Source organism: Dermacentor silvarum, chromosome 1 (assembly GCF_013339745.2).
Source record: "Dermacentor silvarum isolate Dsil-2018 chromosome 1, BIME_Dsil_1.4, whole genome shotgun sequence".
NCBI lineage: Eukaryota > Metazoa > Arthropoda > Arachnida > Ixodida > Ixodidae > Dermacentor > Dermacentor silvarum.
Window position 1 is genome coordinate 132,085,660 of NC_051154.1, and position 21,301 is coordinate 132,106,960.

At 44.7% G+C, this 21,301-nt stretch overlaps 1 protein-coding gene and 1 long non-coding RNA gene across 2 annotated transcripts in view; one reads left to right on the plus strand and one right to left on the minus strand.

The window, feature by feature from the left end:
• Positions 1-4,303: 4,303 nt before the first annotated feature.
• Positions 4,304-6,705, minus strand: LOC119436049 (obg-like ATPase 1). Its single transcript, XM_037702790.2, has 2 exons — positions 5,678-6,705; positions 4,304-4,792 (listed from the first exon to the last, which is right to left on the minus strand). Exons 1-2 carry the CDS (start codon positions 6,533-6,535, stop codon positions 4,457-4,459), a joined length of 1,194 nt encoding a protein of 397 aa, XP_037558718.1. The 5' UTR covers positions 6,536-6,705; the 3' UTR covers positions 4,304-4,456.
• Positions 6,706-9,184: 2,479 nt separating this feature from the next.
• Positions 9,185-21,301, plus strand: part of LOC125939901 (uncharacterized) — a 54,019-nt gene continuing 41,902 nt past the window's right edge. Inside the window, exons 1-2 of the long non-coding RNA XR_007463166.1 lie at positions 9,185-9,274; positions 13,153-13,237. This is a non-coding gene — a long non-coding RNA (uncharacterized LOC125939901). The remainder of the gene's footprint in view (positions 9,275-13,152; positions 13,238-21,301) is intronic.

A 21,301-nucleotide genomic window follows, 5' to 3' on the forward strand; every position in this document is an offset into this window, starting at 1 on the left:
CGGAACAAGAAAAAAAAAAAAGACATTGGACTCCGAATCAAATTCTACTACAGTCTGAAAAAAATTTCTTTAGAATGTGTATGAGCACTTACATAAGGAAACTCTGCCATTGCACCACTGGGAGAAATGATCTAACTTTTTCTGCCGCACGTAGAACATCTGCGTAAATTTCTTTGCATGAGGCACGAGCTGGCTTCTTGCAGGGAGAAAAATCGGCAGAAGGCAGATCCACTAGTTTAGAAGTGGTGGAAAACAAACACATAGTTGAAACAGTGTAATATTATTTCATGTTGTTTTCAACCATTTTACCTTTACCAGCATTTAACGTTATTCATATCCTTGAGCTTTTCCAATTTTTGTTGAAGCACTCGGCACTGAAAATGAGCATTTTCCACGTAACACTTCTGTGCAAGAGTCCATGTGGCATTGCTTTTTGCCATGACTGCAGGGGTGCCATCTCCAATTAAATAGACTGACATTACATCTCAATTGCTTCCAGAGTACATGTGCAGTATAAAGTTATGCATGTTGGCTTACCAGTAGGCTTGACTTAATGCTGTTATGAAGCTAGAAGTAAGGCTAAACAGTGCACTGACTGAGGCAGAATAGTAAAGTAAAATCAGGACACTATAAACAGAAACCACATGAGTAAGAGAGGTTACAGATATTTTGAAGAGGCACTTCAAAACTTGCACAATGCTACTTTCCCATAGATGAAAATATGCAGGGAGTAACTATTACACACAATTCCCACTCGGAATAGCCACTATTGCAAGGCAAGCCTATGGGTTTTTTAACAGTGTCAAATTAGCCGAGTTTCTGTCGGATAAAAAACAAAAAACAAGTGCATGCCATATGCTTGGCAGACAACTATTGTCTGCTCAGTGCTTGAGTACATGGCGAAAAAAGCCACCTCACTTGATTCAATCCGCTGTGGTCTCAAGGTACTTCGCTTGCAGGTGTCAAGTTTCTTTACTTGTTTTACTGTGTGACATTGTTTGTGGTTTAAGACAACACCAAATATTACAGCCTCGACAAGCTGCAAATCGCGCCTTTCACAGTGAATAGCTCTTAATGCTGTGTTGCGTGGCTTCGTAGAATCTGTGAAAATGGCTATGTGCACTATGAGAAAAATCGCACCCTGACCACGATCCAAACCTGGATCTGCTACCTGGAAGACAACATGTTGCACTGAAGCTAATCCCACAGCTCATAAAGCACGACAGAATTTGGTATGGCTAGCTAACTGTGAAATATATGGTGGGACACACTGCTCCACTCCGCCTATCTTGGAGGCGCACAACTGCGTGGTTGTGAGTCGTGCGACACAAGAAACAGCTGGGCAGAAAGGCGCTCAAGGTACAGATATCCATCATTGCAATTTTAGTGATGGCTTTTAGAAGTTAACAACTTAACTGCTGTGCCGAAAAAAATTTGTAAAAGCGTAATTTTTTTTTAGATCCGCATATTTTGTCCTAATTTTTGTCTAAAGAATGTATAAGGAATGCCTATTGCAATTTTACTGGTGTTGTTGAAAAATAATAGCAAAAGTCATTGTGGATTATTTATTTGTCAAAATTACAAGAAACTGCACGCATAGTCATGTTCAAAAATTGCAGCAAGTTCACAATGAGTTAACTCGTCATCAGCACCAGAGAAGGCTCGTGTGATAAGTTACCTCGTCATCGGCATTAAACGGGTTAAGGGATTGGAAACAAGTCAAGGCACAAAAGAAAAAGCCTAAAAAGAGGACATTCATTCAGGTGTGCAATTTACTGTATGTCTGTGCAGAACTGCAAGTTTTTGTCTAAAATGAACAATAAGAGACACATAATAAAAGCGAAAGGTCATGCTGAGCCGCTAACGTTTCCCTAACACACACAAAAAAAAAAGGAGTGTCTCTTGTAGCACTATTTGTCTGGGAAGTCACAGGGAAAGCAAGTGTTGGGTTCAACTTGCCATGGAGTTCAGCTCCTCAGCGAAATGGTAGCAGTTGCATTATGTTATTCCAAACTCACTTCTGCTAAAAAAAGAAGTTGCAACCTCCAAAAATAGGCCAGCTGCATGGTTCAATATTGGCATATGCTTTCTTGTCCATTCCCACCACAATTCAGCAGAGGCTTGACACCTCTTAGCTTTTGATATGCTTTTCTCTCGCTGCCACACGAGTATGGTATGTTATATTCAAAATCTTGAAGAGTGCTTATTCAAGAACTCAAATATTAATGTATACAATCTGTTATCAAAATGTTTCAAATATTTGCACACGCCTATACAAATTGCAAGGTGGGTTGTCTTTTGCAGTAATACTATCGTAAAATTCAACATTCAATTATTTTTACTTGGTATATTGTATCTGCAATAACTACACTCGGTTATGTGCTTCTAGACAATTAGGTATATAATTAAAAAAATCCCAGTCAATTGTGATGTATAAGCTTTAAATAAACCTGAATCTCTAAAGCATGAGATGCTAAGAATGCGATACTTGTAGATCAGTCAGTGGGTCAATGCATTTTTACATTCTGGTGTTGGTTCATACAGGGTGTCCCAACTATCACCCATTAAGTTTTTTTTAATACATTATTCTACACAAATAAGACCAAGTGCATTTGTTGAGAGTCTTGTTGACAAACAGAAGAAAAATTTAGTCGCTGACATCCAATTAGTTAAAGTAATTAGCAAACTTTAATTGCTTTAATTGTCGAGATGTTTATTGGGGGTTGTAGAGAATCATGAGACATCAAAATAAGGTGTTTCCAGCAACGTACACATTGCGTGTTTGCCTTTTCTGGCAAAGAGACAAATCCTGCAAAATATTAAAAATAACATGTGACGGCGCATCCACGCACACAGGATCAAACAGTCTCGGTGGGAAGGAAAGCTGTTCATCTCGGACTCACCACTCGGGGCAGTGCATTTCCTTGGTATTACGCAATCGGTGAGTCATGGAAAGAACACGCGTGCTGTTATCATTGCGACTCAGCTCAGTAGCAGATGAACAGCTTGCTTTCCCACTGAGACGGCTTGATGGTGCTGCTATCCTGTGCTCATGGTTGCACAGCCACATGATATTTTCTTATTTTGCGAGCTCACCCACTGTGGTGGCTTAGCGGCTATGGTGTTGCGCTGCTAAGCACGTGGTCAAATCCTTGCCGCAGTGGCCACATTATGATGAGGGTGAAATGCAAAAACGCCTGTGTCCCGTGTATTGGGGGCACGTTAAAGATCCCCAGATGGTCAAAATTAATCCGGAGTCCCCCACTACGGCGCGCCTCAATCAAATCGTACTTTTGCCATGTAAAATCCCAGAATTCAGTTATTTTGCAGGCTTTTTCTCCTCACTGAAAAAAAGTAAATATGCCATGCATACTTTGCTAAAAGCACCTCCTTTTTACGTCACTTACGATTCTCTATAGCCCCTTAAGTGGCATCTTGACAATTCGAACAACAAATTAAAAAGTTGGCTAATTACTCTCAATTGACTAATTGGGAGTCGGGGACTAAAAATTTGCTGGCAGTTTCTGAACAAGACTCTAAACAACATCACTTGACTTTATTCGCATAGAATAATCCGCCTCTTTAAAGCTAGCTAGCTTGGTGCACGGTGGCCGAGACACCCTGCAGAAATCTCTAGTTACATAGGCTGCATTCTGAATCGTTCATTTCCAGGGACACTGTCACTTATGACGTAGCACGCAGCAGCAGTTTTATTGGGGCGATGAACATCCTTTTTGCTGGCTAATCAAATGAATGTACTCTGGAAGTGTTATCTACAAAACTGATTGACCGAGAACATGCCCTGATGGCGGTGCACAGGTAGAAACACTGGCCTGCAAACTGTGTGTGTGTGTGTGTGTGTGTGTGTGTGTGTGTGTGTGTGTGTGTGTGTGTGTGTGTGTGTGTGTGTGTGTGTGTGTGTGTGTGTGTGTGTGTGTGTGTGTGTGTGTGTGTGTGTGTGTGTGTGTGTGTGTGTGTGTGTGTGTTTGCAAACTGTAGGCTGTTTGTGTAAATATAGAAAATTAGTTTAAGTAAACATCAAGGTATTTACACTAACATCCTAATCACTACATTTTGTCAATATTTTTCTTTTCACCAAGGGCCTTTTACCAAGCCCGTGTAGCTTTTCCACAGAGCCCTTGAAAAATATGGGCCAGTTATCTTGTAGCAAAGTATCAAGGAAAACTTCATAAGGCTCATGCATTTGCAAGTAATTTCTTAAAGGTTATTTTGAAGGTGATGCATAGTACAGGTATTTTGTGTGTGGCAAGTAATTAAATAAAAGGAACACCAAAACACATCATTTGCCTTTATGAGGTTTTTTAGTTTACTTGAGACCTCATTCAAAACTTGCAAAAACATGCAATTTGTGAAACTCCATAAGGCATACATGCTTGGCAGAAACATGAATGAACCTGTGAACAAAGTGTCAATCTTTGACAGTGAGCAGTCAGCATTACTTTTTCTTGGCTTGCAATCCTGCACCTGCATTAAACTTGAAGAAGATGATGTCACCATCTTCCACAACGTAATTGCGGCCTTGTTGTCGGTACTTGCCGGAGGCTTTAACAGCTGCCTCTGAGCCTTCCTCTTTGAAGTCATCAAACTTCATCACCTCAGCCATGATGAAGCCTTTTTCGAAGTCTGTGTGGATTTTCCCAGCAGCTTGCGGTGCTTTAGTGTGCTTCTGGATTGTCCATGCTTTGACTTCATCTTTTCCAGCCGTGAAGAAGTACATCAACTGCAGAGCCTTGTATCCAGTTACAATTATCTTGTCCAGAACTGAAGTCACCTATGTAGAAAGAAAAAGAAAGTCACTCCGTTATTTCATCAGTGCCTAAGGAATGCCACAAACATGAAACAGGCATCATTACATGTACCACGCAAAAAGGTTTAGTTTCCAGTACTATCAAAGGCTCAACTTTCTGTATTGGTTATAAAGATACAAATTAAAGCATGCATTTTTTTTTTTCTCAAAGAACTGTGAAGAGCAAAATGGACCATACAAATGCTAGCAGTGGAAAAGTGGGTGGAGTATCCTGGACTATTTTCATAACCATATTAGGAATCATAATTTTTAGACATATCACTGCAAACTATATGTTCTTCCAATTGTTCCAAATTAAACTTTGTATCAAGTATCAGCACAAACGAGCTAGCAGATCAGCTGGGAGAGCCATTTATAGCAGCCTGACTGAGCAATGCAACATATAAAGGAGCATATTGCTCACATAATGGTATGTTACTTAACAAGGCCCCTAAAATTTACCAGACTGTGGCAACCAATTGCAACCAAAGATAAATCATGTGAGACTAGTGGTCTATTAGAAATTAACTTCTGCTTTCGTGAGACATGAGGATGGGTGCTAGTGCCCATCAGAAAATATGTAGATTGGAAAAGTCCCCAAAGTTTCGTGAGCACCCCTTCAGTGGCCGGCGTTTTTCAATGTTTCGAGCAGTTATGCAACAGCTGCAAACTGCTGGAAGATTGCACAGAACAACTGCTCAAGCTTCGACAGAAATTTCTATTCGGCACGTATTCAAGTTGTCTACTTGCGAACACAGTACACTCTATCCTGAGATAATCCTAGTCGAACAGTTATGAAAAATTATGGGCGCCAACAAAAGCACTGGCTCCTGTGTGGTTTGTCTCTGCACGTGCATGGCGCTTACTTACCTTGTGCTCCTCCTCGTAGGCTTTCTTTTGCTCGGCGTCCATTTCGATCAGCTTGTGCTCGAAAGCGCCGCTAAATGGAATCACAGCGGCGCCTGAATCATTCTTGTCGACCCATTCTTTGATCTTAGGCAGCCACTTGTTCTTTTTGCGTATGAAGTCCTTTTCGGCCAGATTTACAAGGTAAATCATGGGCTTGGCAGTGATGAAGAGGTGCTTGTTGAGCACTTCAATCTCGTTCACATTCCAGTCGCAAAACCGCAGATGCTTCTTTTCATCGCACAAAATTCCCTTGATCTTGACCAGGATGTCATATTCGGGCTTCATTTTCTTATCGGCACCTCGTAGCACAGTGCGTTCCATTTTGTCAATGATGGCCAACAAGTATTCCTCATCCTTCTTCCGAAGTTCCTCATTAATAATGTCAATGTCGCGGACAGGGTTGACGTCGCCTTCAACGTGCGTCACGTCTTCGTCTTCGAAAGTGCGACACAAGTGGAAGAGCGCGTCACAGGCTCGAATATGGGACAGAAATGCGTTTCCGAGACCCTGACCATCGCTGGCACCTTTCACAAGCCCCGCGATGTCAACCACGTTGAGGAATGCCGGCACCTTGCTCACCGGCTTGAAGTACTCGCAGAGGTAATCGAAACGAGCATCGGGGACAGCGACCCTACTCTCGTTTGGGTCGATCGTGCAGAAGGGAAAGTTTTCGGCGGGCACCTGGTTGGCTGTCAACACATTGAAGAAGGTCGACTTACCCACGTTGGGCAGACCGACAATGCCCACTTTGAGGTTCGTGCCTACGCGACCGATCAGCACTGGTCGCTCTGTCTCGTCTTCCTTTTTCTTCGGCGGCATGTTCAAATAAAGAGACCGGCGTGTTAAGAGGTTCGCCCGACAACGTGTTTGGTTTCAGGTAGCAGGCAGCGATGACGATTAATGACAACGTTTTGGGACTGACTTTCTCGGCGCCGCCACGTTTAGCGCATTGCCTCCACTCCAGCCATTCCTCCAGTGTTCAGGGGGTTCAGAACAAGCGCGAAGCCACAAGCAGTAGGCATGGTAGTCGGTAGCCCTAGTGGCAGCAACACACAACTCATTGAAGTCACTTTAATTTCCACCTCTGAAACCGTTAAATTTGACTAGTACGTTAAGTATTTGTTCCTTTTGTCAGGCCTTTTGTCAAGCATGATAAGACAAAAAATATGGCTAAAACGACAACTAGATGGCGTCTGGAGTCCGAGATGAATCTCGGCGCTTCTAGGCGTTGGAGAATTGATACCTTTCGTTAGCGTTATCGATGTAGTCCTGAGTGATTAGTCAACGATTTCGGTATTTTGGTTTCTAGTGAATGTTAGGTGATAGCAATGCGTCAATTCTGAATAGATGTGCAATTGACAGTCATACCGCGTTAGGCCTTTAGCAGACGATGCTTGGCGCAGAGAAAGCGGGATTTCAAAAGCCTGTCGCGAGTGCTAATACTGGACGCTGAATTCGGAAACCATTAGGTAGGGCACGAAGCGTTTGAACAAGCTAAATCTTGCAGAATTCACATCTTTACCACACCTGCTGCGTGCCTCATGCATCCAAATCACTTATTGTGCTGCACAATCTTCGCATTCCGAAATGAGCCCGCCCCGTACATGATAAGAGGGCTTGGCTTTTATTTTTGTACTCGCCTTCAGCAACAGTGTTTATTACAGCGCTCTGTCGAGGTAAGATTATACTGCTAGGTCCCCTCACTCTCCACCTTTCGCGGGAAAAAAAAAAAAAAAAACTGATAGCCATTCAAGGTTGCTGGCTAAAGAAGCATACTTGGGGTGCGTTGAGCGCCAGGGAATGAGTGGATCCCAAGTGCTCAGACAACTTCGCGTAATAGCGTGTAAGCGCCACTAGCTTCCCTCATAGGGTCATCGTACAGTTAAAAAGACAGTTTTTCCTATTTGACCAGCGCTGTAGCCGAACTCAGCGTGAATGCCGCCTTACATTGCGTGACGCGCCGTAGGCTGGTTGATATCTGGAAGCGTAGCGTAAGAGGCCGTTGCTATCGAAGCTAGTAAAGCGAGGGCATACAAGTTGAAGGGCCCAGAAGACGAGAAAAACACTCGTGCAGGTAGCAGGCGATTCACTAGGTCTCACGCGTGTACGAAGAAGAGGGGCCGACGTCGTCAACGATCGACCATTACTTACTGAACTGCCGGCGTTTCTCATCCCTAAGAAAAAGGACATTGCAAATTGCAATGCGATAGATCGGCGTGCCATTGAACACTCCGGTTCTGCTGTCTTTCGGAGCTTCTGTGCTTGGGCACTCACACAGGAATGTATGCATCGCCACAGAGAAATTCATTGTTGAATCGAACCGATTTCATTGTTAATCATGTTATTCTATTTATCTTTACCTTATTGCCTCATGTGCAAGTATGTATACTTTTTATATTGTGAGACGTTGACCGATGCGATGCCTTTATTTCCGAGCAGTCGCCCGAGTCAGAGACGAAGCACCGCACGAGACAAAAGATGATGATGAGTCGTACGTACAGATGACGACGACGATATGCACAAATAGCGCTCACACAAGATGATGAGTCGTATGTACAGATGACGACGACGATATGCACAAATAGCGCTCACACAAGATGATGAGTCGTTTGTACAGATGACGACGGCGATATGCGCAAAATGCGCTCACAATATATTTATTGAATGACTGTCCACTGAATCGTCTTAGAATTTACTCGCTTTAATTTATTCACCAAAATTATACATTTGATAAATTTATTCATTTAGCACATATCTGCCCGACTCTTGGCCAATCCCCGTGAGTGGGTATGTGCCAAAGACCATGGAGGAAGAAAAATATAGGAGGGGGAATTACGTCATGCAGACAGCCTTGGCAAGCGAACGCTTCGCGTAGCCAGCAGTGGTGGCCCAACACGTGACCTCTTGCGTCGAGATCACGGGAAATCAAGATTTGCCAAGACGTTTGGTTACCGGTAGTTTTTATTCGGTACGTGCTCGGCCGGCAGCTGCTTACATGCAGGAACGAAAAAGATTTTTCCTTGCTTTGTTTTTTTTTCCTTGTTTTTGTGTTTATTTCAAGAGTTTCAAATGGTTTCGAATGGGCATTGAAAAAAAAAAAAAAAAGAATCAACCGGGAGTGCAAAAACATACCGCGCGCTCTGACGTATCCTCCGTGCTGTGACGTTTTTATCACGTGTTGGGCCACCACAGTCCGCGACAATCGCGTTGCGGTATGATCCCTCCTTTTTCTTCCTCCATGCCAAAGACGTTAAGGTCATCAACATCAATACCACCTCCAGGGGCCGTATTCTGAAACGTTCGCCTAGGCGAAATCAGCATGCGCGCTGATTGGCTGGTTGAGCAAATTGAATGACGTCGGGCTCAACCACCCAATCAGCTCATCCAATTTTGCTAAAACAGCCAATCGGCGCACGCCTGAAAGCGAAAAAAGAAATTTCGCCTAGGGGCGAACGTTTCAGAATACGGCCCCAGGAGGGTTGCATGTCGGCAGCAGCGCAAGTGCCTCTCCAACGCATCAAATAGGACCCTTCGTAGCCGTCGCATCGCCGGGTGGAGGTGAGGACCCGGCTTTACTGTTTGCCTGTATTCCATTTGAGGGTGCGGACGCCTCACGTCGTCGAATTACCTTGCGCGACTGCATGGTTGCCGCAGCTCTGCCACGAAATTGGGCCTAGTGGATTCGTGTGGTCAACAATTCTGTCATTAGCGTTTCAGCTGGAAATGTTGGAACGCTCAATGATTCATTGCTTATGCCACTAGAGACAGGTAATAAAGTGCTATAAATTGTTTTTGCATCAGCACGAGGTTCTCGTTGTGGGTTTTAGCCTCGAAGTGGTGACCTCTCTTTTATATTTATAGAGTGTAATTAAGGTGCAAGACGCTGCAGGCAACACAGAAGACGGTAGACGTCTGCCGTGGCTCCTGATATCTCGCAACCCCTTCAAGTAACAATCCGCGGTGGCCTAGTGACTGGCGTTGTGCTGGTGAGCACGAGATCGCGGGCTTGATTTCCGGCTGTTGTAGTGACCCTACCGCGGCGGCCGCATCCCCACGGGGACGCAATGAAAAAACGCTCGTCTACCGTACTTTGAAAGTGCACGTCAAAAAAAAAAAATCGCAGTTGATCGACGACAGCAGCCACTAGGGGTGCAAAGCACCCCAAATGGCTCCAGGTTGGGGGCTACCATAGCCCCCCGTGTTGCGCTTTGGGACGTTGCACCTAGGTAACCAATGCAATAAAAGGTCGCTGTGTGCAGAAGTCGGTTCCATTCTACACAGCGATCTTCGCGAAAACGCAGGGCGAGTGCAAAGTGACTGTTGTAAACGCCCCTCAATTGGCGCACTGCGGTGGCGCGACGTCGGATCCGATAGTTCGGCTGCTTGCGCACGAGCGGGGCGGAAGCCTGCATGCGGTTTCAATAGCCGGCCTAGTGGACCGCAGTGGTTGTGGGTGCCAAAGGGCGCCAGTGGCCGCGGGACAACTGCTCTCCTGCGTGCGTGTCGTCGAAAGCGAGCCACTTTCCTGCTTTTATAGGCAGCTGCCGAAATCTTCTGGAGATAGCCCGCAAGCCTCGGTAAGATGAGGCCGCTTCAGGCAGGATAGCGGTTCTCAACCCCCCCCCCCCCCATTTATTTATTTATGTATTTTTTTCTTCGGGAAAGCGCCCTGACGTTTCGGTGACGATCGGCGTGTCTAGGTGGTTTCGCCGCTTGTCGTTTGCTTCTTTGCTTGAGTCTCTTTGTTTCGGGCACGTGTGATTGACGCTGGCTGTCTCGTCACATCTGTTGTCTTGGCGAGACGGGCGGCCGGGTCACGCCTGTTTGCACATTCGGGTTGTTGTACGCGGGCAAAGAAACAATGCGTCACGCATCATTGCATGCTGGCATGCATGCTCGTTCTCGCCGGGAGTTGGTTGATAAACCGCACGCGGGCGCTGCCCGTGCAGCTGCCGCCCCTCCCCCGCGGCGGCCACTTGAGCGAACCACGGGATTCAATCATTGGCAGTGTCTCGTGTGTCCGTTGTGCGATGGACGCACGTGCGCGGCCCGCTGGTGGTGCCGAGCCCTGCACATGCGCTCATCCGAGCGCCGTCGCGAGCCATGATGGCGCCTTTCGATTTGTAAAGGTGGTTGCCGACAGCTTGACCGACGCTACTCACTGACATCAGCTGCTCGACACCACCACTTTAATTAGCATAACAACTTGATTTGACTGGTATATTTATACCGATTGTCCCAGTTGTCAGTTCCAGGTCTCCCTCCCTCTTTTTTTTTTTAATTTCCCCCCTTTGGTCGTATTTCGGTTCTCTCCTCCATATTTTTCGGCTCATTTGAAAGAGCAATGCGAATTCCAGAAGTCCCTTAGATCACGTGTACGCCTACAGTAGGCATACAAGCGTAAAACAAAACAAACAAAAAATCGTCTTCGGAAATAGAGAATGAGATACTGTTTTGCTGCACTTACTATTCAGTGCATGTACTGTATGAATATATGCTGTGGTTCAGCCACCCTAGCCACAGCAAGTGGCCTCCAACAAGAATGACCTCTCGCACGTACATACTCTAAAGGCCACAATCAGCCGAAAACGAGGAGGTGACAGTGGCATTACTCTCTCCCCTGTACTTTCCATCAACAACAGGTGCCTGATGTGACCCCTATGATGTTGCTCTTTAGTTAGTTTAGTTCCATTTTATAGCTGTGATTATGCTTTGCAGTAGATTATTTTCTACCAGCTGTAAATCGTAGGAATCCGAAAGTTCGTGCAGGCGAGGCGGGTCGGCCGCCCTCGCCTATAGAAAATATTACCGTTTCTAGTGATCTCTACGAACCTACGCAAACTTCAAACAGCACACGTTTTCCTATTTTAAAAAATGTATAACAACAGTTTTTTTTTTTCTTTTTTTTTAAGCCCATTTGTTATTCCGGCCGCGGCGGCGGTATTTAGATGGAAGCGAAATGCAATAATATCCGTGTAGTTAGATTTAGGTGCATTTTAAAGAACCCTATGTGGTCAAAACTCATCCTGAGTCCCCCACTACGGCGTGCATCACAATCAGATGGTGGTTTTGGCACGTAAAATAGGCATATAGCTGTATTTGCCTCTTCCCCCCCCCCCCCCCCCCCCCCCCCCACACACACACACACACACACACTTTGCGGGTATGCTGGCCGGCAGGCTGCTGCAGTCTTACCGATTGTACAGCTTGGGACCAGTGGGTATATGTCCGAATAGACAAGTAGAGCAAGAGGTAGGAAGTGAAGAAGCCGGCTACTGAGAAGTGATGTCGACAACAGAAACAGCCGAGTATGGGGAAGAAAAAAAAAGGAAATGAATAAAATGTGGCCAGAGCGTGCACACCACAAACAAGTGAAGAGGAAGTTGGCAACAAAACATTAAGGAGTTGGCTATAATGAAGCGCGTAAAATTACATTCAATTTGCGTCATTCTTACAAGCATTACGTTCGCATATATCCTTTAACATTTGCGCAAACATCAAAGAAAGCTTCACTTAACGCGGATTTTCACATTGGCGTAGGATTCGCCGAATTATTCGCAACCTTTTTTTTTTTAATTTGCTTATAAATATAGTGCTAATGTCCACGAAACACATGCCAACATATATATTGTGTAATTTGAGATGATGTGGGGTGATTACGAAACTGTGTGAACAAACGAGTAGCAAAATAAGACTCTGGCCCACTCCAGGATTGCCCGTAATGCAGTGCCTCGTACCGGTCATATCTATATACAAAAGCAAAGAAAAAACGCTGACGTCGTACCGTACCTGCTATATCGACTGGTGCGGAATTGCGACGTATTACTTTGTTAGAATGCCTAGAACATTTTTACGTGCAATTAATACAGGAAACTTGAAAGGAACGTGGTCTGTTGACAAGGTTAAAAAAAGCGTTTATATCATGATACATTTAGGAATGTATTGAGGTATCCTAAGGTGCAACTAGCGAGTATCGATCGGGTACAATTAATCTTCTAGTATCTTGTAACAGAATATCAAATACTTCTCGGTATCTCGTATCATACACAATTTCAAAGTATCTTTACCCAGCCCTGCTCGTACCCTGTTCGTCACTATACTTTCAATCAAAGTTGCGTGACTGCGCTGGGTACTGTACAGGTCAGTATAGAAGTCCTCTGCTGCCTTTACCTATATAGCATCGAAATTGCTGATGACATTACCCTGCTTATCTTTCACTGCATACATCTTTCCAACGCCAAGTTTCCTCACTGATTTCGTGCTGCGTCCCCATTTTTACTGCTTCCTCAATCTTCCCGGCATAATTTGGATTATCGCTTACTCTCTTTGTGTTTATCAGCCGTGACAGTTCAGCGAATTCTCTCTGATCTCTATTCTATCCGATGTTAAACCCCGTCGTGCATTCATTTAACGCACACATTTCCCCCCCTCTATAGATAACTCATCAGCAGCAGCATCTTAGTTTTTGCTTACTGCAAGACGAAGGCCTCTGCCAACCATATCCGGTCACCCAAGTCCTAGGTAAGCTTGCTCCTAAAAATTTCCTAATCTCGTTACTCCACTTAATCCTCTGCCGCCCTCAACTGCGTTTCCTTTCCCTAGGTGAAAAAAATAATTAAATTATGGGGTTTTACGTGCCAAAACCACGATTTGAATATGAGGCACGCCGTATTGGGGGACTCCGGAGGATTTCGACCACCTGGGGTTCTTTAACGTGCACCTAAACACGGGTGTTTTCGCATTTCGCCCCCATCGAAATGCGGCCGCCGTGGCCGGAATTCGATCCCGCGACCTCGTGCTCAGCAGCCCAACACCATAGCCACTGAGCAACCACGGCGGGTTCTCCCCTATAGGTAGACTTCCTGTTACAGAATTTACGCATTGCATGACTTACTCAACTCCACTTCTTCCTTGACTTAACTAGAATATCAGCTAAACGCGATGCATCTTCAAAAGCGCGACTTTTGACATACACTTGCGAAAGAACACAGGACATGTACTGACTACCAACTGAGTTTATTTCACGTGAACAACAGCTTACATACCCCGCCATGTCACTCCCGCAACCCGCGCCTGCGCGCACACAACCTGCAACGTGGTGGGTTATGTAAGCTGCGGTTTACATGCAATAAAATCAGTTGGTAGTCAGCACTTGCCCTGTGTTCTTTCGCTCGTGTCTGTCAAAAGTGGCGCTGCTTAAGATGGATCGGCACCAACTCGCCGATGCCCAAATCAAGCTATGACGCGTTTACTCTCCCATCCATGCCGCCGCCTTCCGGTCTCTTATTAACGTTGTATACAACTGTCATTTTCCCACTTCATTACTCCTTTCGTTGTACTTGGCTTCATTTCAAGTTTATCCTTAAAGTTTCAGGACCATAACTTAGCACAAGTAATTAACATTCACTGATTGTATACAAGGAGATAAGCTTCTGTTCATGACTTCAAGAATGCCTTTCGTATGAGCTCCCACCCATATTTCTCTGGATGTTCGTTCTTCACAATCCGGGTCCCCCCTGTGACTACTTGACATATATGAACTTTGAGGCTGATTACCTATCACGCATTTTTGTTTCCTTGCCACGCAATTGAACACAGTTTCCTGCGTATTAATCTCCAGACCTACCCTTAGGCTTCGCCGGTTCAGGGTTCGTGCACTTATTTCCTGTGAGTCGCCTATACAGCGTTACCGAATATCTTGCTGTTTCAGAACACTGTCATCTGAAAACCGCAGGTTGTTGAGATGTCCCGTTAATGCTTGCCCAAAATCCTTCCCATTCTAACATTTTGGATACTGCTGCGAATATGAATTTCGAAATTGTCTGTTTGCGTAACGCGCGTAAACCCGCTTCTCAACCGTTATTGCCCCACTTGTAAATTATGGTAGCTGTGGAAGCCCGTGCATACATATATTTCCTAACATATTCACGTATGCTTCCACTAAACGCATTTTTCTTAATTTATGAAGGCCATATAGATAGAAGGGTTGGCTATGTTCCGCAATAACGTCATTAAAGGGCAACACGGGCGATTTTTCGAGGCCAACGGGTCTTAACAAAATCATTGCAACGTGTTCGCTTTGGCACCGTGATCATCCGTTCCAAACGATACGACCGAAAGCTCTTTAGTTTCGCTTAAAATTAATTTCAAAGATTTTTATACATGCACCCTATGCTGTCCTTGGTGTCATTGTTTGTTGGCTTCTTATGATAAGACTAATAAAAATCGGGCCCCTCGGTTCCCTTTCTTCTCGTTCATTACATAGCGAGGGTCTCGAATCCGGCAGCTTTGATGCCTTCAGGTAACATGTGTGTGTTTATTGACTAGTTGCCATCGCCCAAAACGTTCGCGTGCTACGTAACGCCTGCGGTAGATAGGATTTAGAAGTGAGGTTTGTACAGCGCGAATAAAACCAGGACAAGAAGAAACAAATACCACAAGCAGCGCTTGTTTGTGGTATTTGTTTCTTTGTGTCCTTGTTTTATTCGCGCTGTTCAAACCTCAGTTCTAAGTCATGAACCAACTAGCCCTCATCAAGACCTTACTGATGTAGATAGGATGTTCTACATACACTGCCACGGCCGTGAGTAGTGGCGCTGGCTAATACTCCCAGGGTTATTTCTAGTAGGCAGACAAATACCCCTGAAAGTGGATGGGGAAAACGGTGCCGCGGTAAGAGCATCGCACGCGTAATTCGAAGACGTGGGTTCGTATCCCACCTGCAGCCAGTTGTTTTTTCAACCACTTTCATTTCCATTTCTTTATCATTTCTTTAATTCAATTAAGAACTACAAATAACTTCCCCTATGCTGTCCTTGGTGTCATTGTTTGTTGGCTTCTTATGATAAGACTGTATATATATATACCACGTGACCGACACGGGCATGTACTTTGACGCTGCTAATGCTAACGAATAAAAAAATCAGAACAAAACGCGGGAATTTCGTTTTACTGACATGAATGTGATCCATTGTTGAATACCCCTTTCTAAAGCCCGCATGTCCCCTGTGCCGACTGAGGTCAGATGTTGCCCTGATATTCTACACGAAATTTACTAAAGACTTTAAGCTAATTGTTCTAGTATATAAAGTAATAATTTGATGGCTTCATTTTTAATAGGTTACGTTGGTATTATTCCAAGTCTCTGGTACATTTGAAGCCATGCGGCATAGCGAGGGACGCAAGCTTTTCGAGTACAGTAACCCGCCGTCTTTTATCAGAACCACTGTAATTCTATCCTCTCCTGCTGCTTTCTCCCTGGTAATATTTTGCAACGCCCTTCTCACTTTATCGCTCACTTGAGACTTCCATGTCTTCTCTATACGACATCTAATCGCGCCTAGGTGGCTGTTATGGATGCTGTACAGTCCATTATAGAACGCCTGCTACATTTATAGAATCATTTATTATATATGGATGATGCTGCCCTATTTAATACTGACTGCCACTGCCGAATCTCCTTGCTGATTTAATGCTTCGTCCTCTCTTTTCTGCAGCGTCCTCAGTCTTTCCTGCGTTGCAGTTTCGAATGCCATTTGTGTTTTCAGTGTTTTGGTCAATTTCGACGGTAGAGCAATTAGACCTAACGTCTATAGGGTTCGAAACTAATCCTCTATCGCACATTTATTGTTACTGCTCAATTTTTTTATAACTATGCACAGAAAATTTCCGTGAGTCTGTGCAGGCGGTTTTTACGTCGACATCACTCCGTAATGCTTCGAGCGCCTCGAAGCTATAGCGTGGCTGCTACAGCAACAGCCAAATCCGGTGGTGTTTCGTCAGATCTACGGTGTACACGTGAGTGAACGAAGCACCACAAAATTTGGCTGTTGCTTCAGAGCCTTCAAAGCTGTGCAAGGTTGGCGGGTGTACCTTGCTGAATGCAAATTGTGCAGGAATATTCCTCCACCTTGCGGAGTTGACGGTAATGTTATCAAAGCTTTTCGAGGGCACAGCCTTGTGAATGTGTTGCGCTATGAGTGTTGCAGCCTGCACGTGCCGAACCAGGCGGTATATATGGCACGTGATCCAAATGTCTACGGCGAGTGTCTGCTTCTGGCGCCATGATGTCACAGTCTGTTATGTCACCAAACATAGCTTGTCAGCTTACTTGTGTCGAGTTCGACTGACGTTGACGGACTTTAGGGGCCCTGAAACGGCCGTCTTCGGGTCACCATGTCTCTAGGTGCATTCTCAGCATGCTATAGAACACAGAACAAAAAAAAAAAAAAAATTATGAAAATTGACACACACAAGCCCAAGGTATCGGTCAGAGAAAATTTCAAAATACAAGCAAAATGAGAGTTAACCTCCACTCGAACTTTCGCGGCTATAAGGTGAACATTTCACTCTCCCATGACGTCATATGGTGCCACCCAGTAGCAGCAGGGCATTAGCGAAAGTTGGCGTACCACGGTTGCCAAGCTTGCCCAGGCTGTTGATGGCGTTCCCAACGTTTGTAAACGTTGGGCCATCTATGTCGTTCCCATGGCCTCCGCGACCGGGCAGCGTGCGATCCGATCTCGGAGGCCATTTCGTCACCTTAATGGTTGCAACAGCTTTCGCGTGGCAGTCGTTGGCGCGCCAAAGTGCTCGGCGTGTGATGCGTCGTTCCCGCGATTGCGACACCTCGCCCGGGGCTATGTGATACTCGAAATGTTGTAAAAAGCAATGCCGTAGCTTTTTTCACAGTACTCGCAATATCGTGTGAACGTAAATCGAACATTAGATTTTTAACCAATCATCATAGCGGCATTCATGATCGTCACGTCCTGTCTACAAAGTACACAAAATCGCCGCACCATGTTTGGGTAAGTGGATTTTCAAAGTACATATATAAATCCTCCTGTCACACTGGGTCAGTGTGCTTGAAAACTTGGAAATAATTCTAAATGCTAAAAAAAAAAAAAAGAAGCATGGAAACCGAAACTGAACTTGGGTAGCTTGGGAGAGCCGCTTCGTGTGTTGACGCCAGAGCGTATGTGCCCGTCGTGAACGCTAAGAACGTTGGCACAGCGGCCTTCTTGAAGTGCCTACTGTAGATTGAATTTACGAGCCCGAAACTTTCCGTCAAGTTCAAACATAAGAAATGTAAGAAAATCAAAGAAGCCACTGAATATGATGCGCTATTTCATTTAAAAGGTTTCAGTCCTTGCAACGTCGAGCGTTTGCGCAAAACGACTACTTGGTAAGCACCTGTTCCTCGGTCACCATCGTCTGCTAGTATATATACAGGGTGTCCCAGCTATCATATGCAGCACGATTTAAAAAAAGAGGAATGAAGTTACGCGAAGCAAACCTAGCGCGTATTGTTTCCAGTACAGTGGAGTAGCCGCCAGTAATTCTTTCGTTACTGAGATTTAATTAATTGTAATTAATTATCTAACTCGAGAAGTACTGTCCTAATTATCAAAGCGTCAATGAGAAAAGTTTAGAGCACCATAAAAAGCTACCGATACCGCTTTCTGTTGCTCAATACGTGCTACATAAATGTGTTTTTCCGAGCATGAAAGAAGCCCGCGAATACACGCAGAATTGCCGCGCGACTGGCCGCTCGAGGCACTTTGCGTGTATTCGCGGGCATATGCGGGAACATGTATGGCAATCCCTAAAATTAAAATTAAGCGAAACTAAATAACTTTACCATTTTGCACGGGCGACCAGAGTGCCAAGGAGAACACGTAGTAGGAATTTAGTTAAGATTCGATGATCTCGAATGGAATACCGCTGGAATAAAATATGGGATACCAACATGCCCAAACTTACGTTCTCTCGAAAAATCGCCGAAGTTGCCCATTTAGAAGCCTGACTAAACCATTTATATCGGCTTCGTGTTAATGGGGTTTCTCCAATATCTGCGGTCTGCCAACGTATCGAGCTAAATTAATTGTCCCTCGGCCCATGTGATGCGTTATCGCACAGCGCTTGAACCACGCATAGGTAGCACCAAATTTATTTAGTTCAACTGTCGCCGATATGTGGTTTCTCTCGGCTTCACTTGTGTTGTTATTATTGCGATAGCAATTATATGGACACTCAAAAGCAGATTTCTGCCGTCGCCGTGAGGTTCCGTATGACGTCAATGGAGATGGAATCGTCGCCGCGCGCCGCCGAACGCTGTATGTGCGAGTGAAAGGGCGCGAGGGACGCGCTCTTTCACGGGGAGTGAACGCACGGCGGAGAACAAACGCGCGTTCTGCGCCGTGCTTCCTTAAGGGCTGCAGAAGTAGGCGTCTCTTTCCTCCTTTACAATCACCATATATGTAGAGCAAACGCGCCTTCTTCCGACGCGCGAGAGGCCGTGGGGGAGGGAAGGGAGGCGACGTTTAGCTGCGGCACGCAGTGCCTATTTATATCAGAGGCTCCGGCAACAGTCACCAACGCCGCAGGCATTTTGAGCGAACGCGGGCAAAACGCCGACGGCGTCGACAACAGTTCTGCGCGTTACCGGTGCTGCTGCATGTCCAAGTTTATACAGCTGATAAAGCTAATATCATTACTCCGTATAGCTCTCTACAAATTTGCTATCGCAATTGATGCTTCGCCTTTCAGGTGAAACTGCGACAACTTTTGTTAAAAGAATGAGTATGAATGAACTGCGCGGTTGATCTGTTCTGTTATCCTTAAAATAAGTCTTCACAATTAGTTTTTGTTGTCTGTTTCGCTATCACTAAATTGGTATTACAAATTAATACTCGCTCCTCTATGCAGCGGCGTCTCTAAATAGGATTCGTAACGTCACCTGGTGTTACCAATTTTCTTTTATTTCAGCATTAGTTTCGTTGTTATCACCGAAAACAATGCTTTAATTATGCTATGACCCGCTGACTGCATGCTCGCTGGAGATTGGAGTAGCGTTAAGTCGCAATGATCCCGCTGTGCTTTTGCACCTGTTCAAACGTGTGTTTCTCTTCGAACAAATGCGCTTCCCTAACTTCATCGCTACTCGCTCCAAAGCAAACCTCGGCATAGGGCGCACACGAGCAGCCACTGCCTGTTTTTATTTTATTTTTTTCCAAAATGTTCAAAGCCATTGCGACAGGCACACGAGCTGTCCGAGCCGGGCCCTGTGGCGGTTCGAGGGCGTGAGAACAGTCGTCCAGATATCTTTCAAACACCGCAAGTTTCACAAGTACACCATGTATATGGGACTGGCGGCTGCCCCACGCTCGTTTGCAGTAGCTTTACAACTTCTGGCAAAGGCTGCACTCTGAAAAACGTCCTATAGCTAACGTTAGCCAAGCTGGTAAAATATACGATTATGAGATTTACTGTATCCTGTCACTAGCCCTTTTCCGCTATTAGGACAATTTTTGTGTACTAATTACCTGGCTAATTAGAGAAGTTTAAGTACGCTAGCTTTTAATTTTTGAATTAACGGCGTGACTTCCGATGAGAAAGCTGTTAACTCCCTCTTGAGTTAGGTTCGCCACAAAAGAACACTTCGTACATTCCAGCTTGGGGACACTGTTTGGGCAAAGTGTACACTAATGTGTTATGTTTCTTTTAATCCTATCGTGGCTCGATCGGGCACGTAAAACCCCATAATTTAGTTTCTTTAGTACTGGACTCGGATGCACATGAAATAACTAGTGAATAGCAAGTGCAAAGAGGAATAACCTTTTGATTTACGGGGAAAAAAAAGTAGAGCCGCTTTTAATTGATCTAGGAAACGTTTGGCTGTCCACTGTGGTCGCGTTGAATACTAACGTCTATTGCCGACGGAAAGCTTTCCTTAATCGGGACCACTGACATGTGACTAAATACGTACAATGAAGTATACTTTGTTTTTACTACATTTGAATATTGATTAAACATGTGATATTGTTGCGATTATATATTTTTTATATTTTATCAACAAAGTTTTGTAACTTTTGTAATGGTGCATAAATAGTGATATTTTCCAGTCGAATACGATTATCCGAGAAAAACGACCACCGAATATCGAATCGAATATTTTCTCATTTCCAAAGCAACATGAAGTACGAAGCTTGCACGAAATCCGTTCGTTAAGAAGGAAAAAAAAAAAAAGTAAATCAGGCCTATATCATCATCAGCCTATATTTATGTCCACTGCAGGACCAATTCCAATCTCCAATTACCCCTGTCTTGCGCTAGCTGATTCCATGGCTTGCGCCTGCAAATTTCCTAACTTCATCAGCCCACCTAGTTTTCTGCCGTCCTCGACTGCCCTTCCCTTCTATTTGTATCCATTCTGTGACTACTCTAATGGCCCACCGGTTATCCATCCTACATATTACATTTTTTCCACAGCTCCATTTTCCCGTTTAATGTCAACTAGAATATCGGTTATCCCCGTTTGTTCTCTGATCCGCACCGCTCTCTTATATACATTGATACAATTAGACGTCCGAGGAGATTGTAAGTGATAAAATTGATTTCAATTATCGAAGGTGCCACGGCGATGATTTTAATGAAACAAGGGAACAGAATGTTACCAGGTGCACACACAGTGTTGTATTCAACCAAATTGCAGTGAAAATGCAAACTGAGATTTCGGCGCATCCTTTAGCCTTGTCAGTGGCGTTGGCATATTTGCATATGTGGCAGTCGTTCACATTCAGG

What these genes read in the sequence shown, in the direction of transcription:
- LOC119436049 (XM_037702790.2), bottom strand. Translation starts at nt 6,535, where the DNA reads ATGCCGCCGAAGAAAAAGGAAGACGAGACAGAGCGACCAGTGCTGATC. An exon ending in CCTACGAGGAGGAGCACAAG is followed by an intron (nt 4,793 to 5,677) that starts GTAAGTAAGCGC and finishes CTTTCTACATAG; the next exon opens with GTGACTTCAGTTCTGGACAA.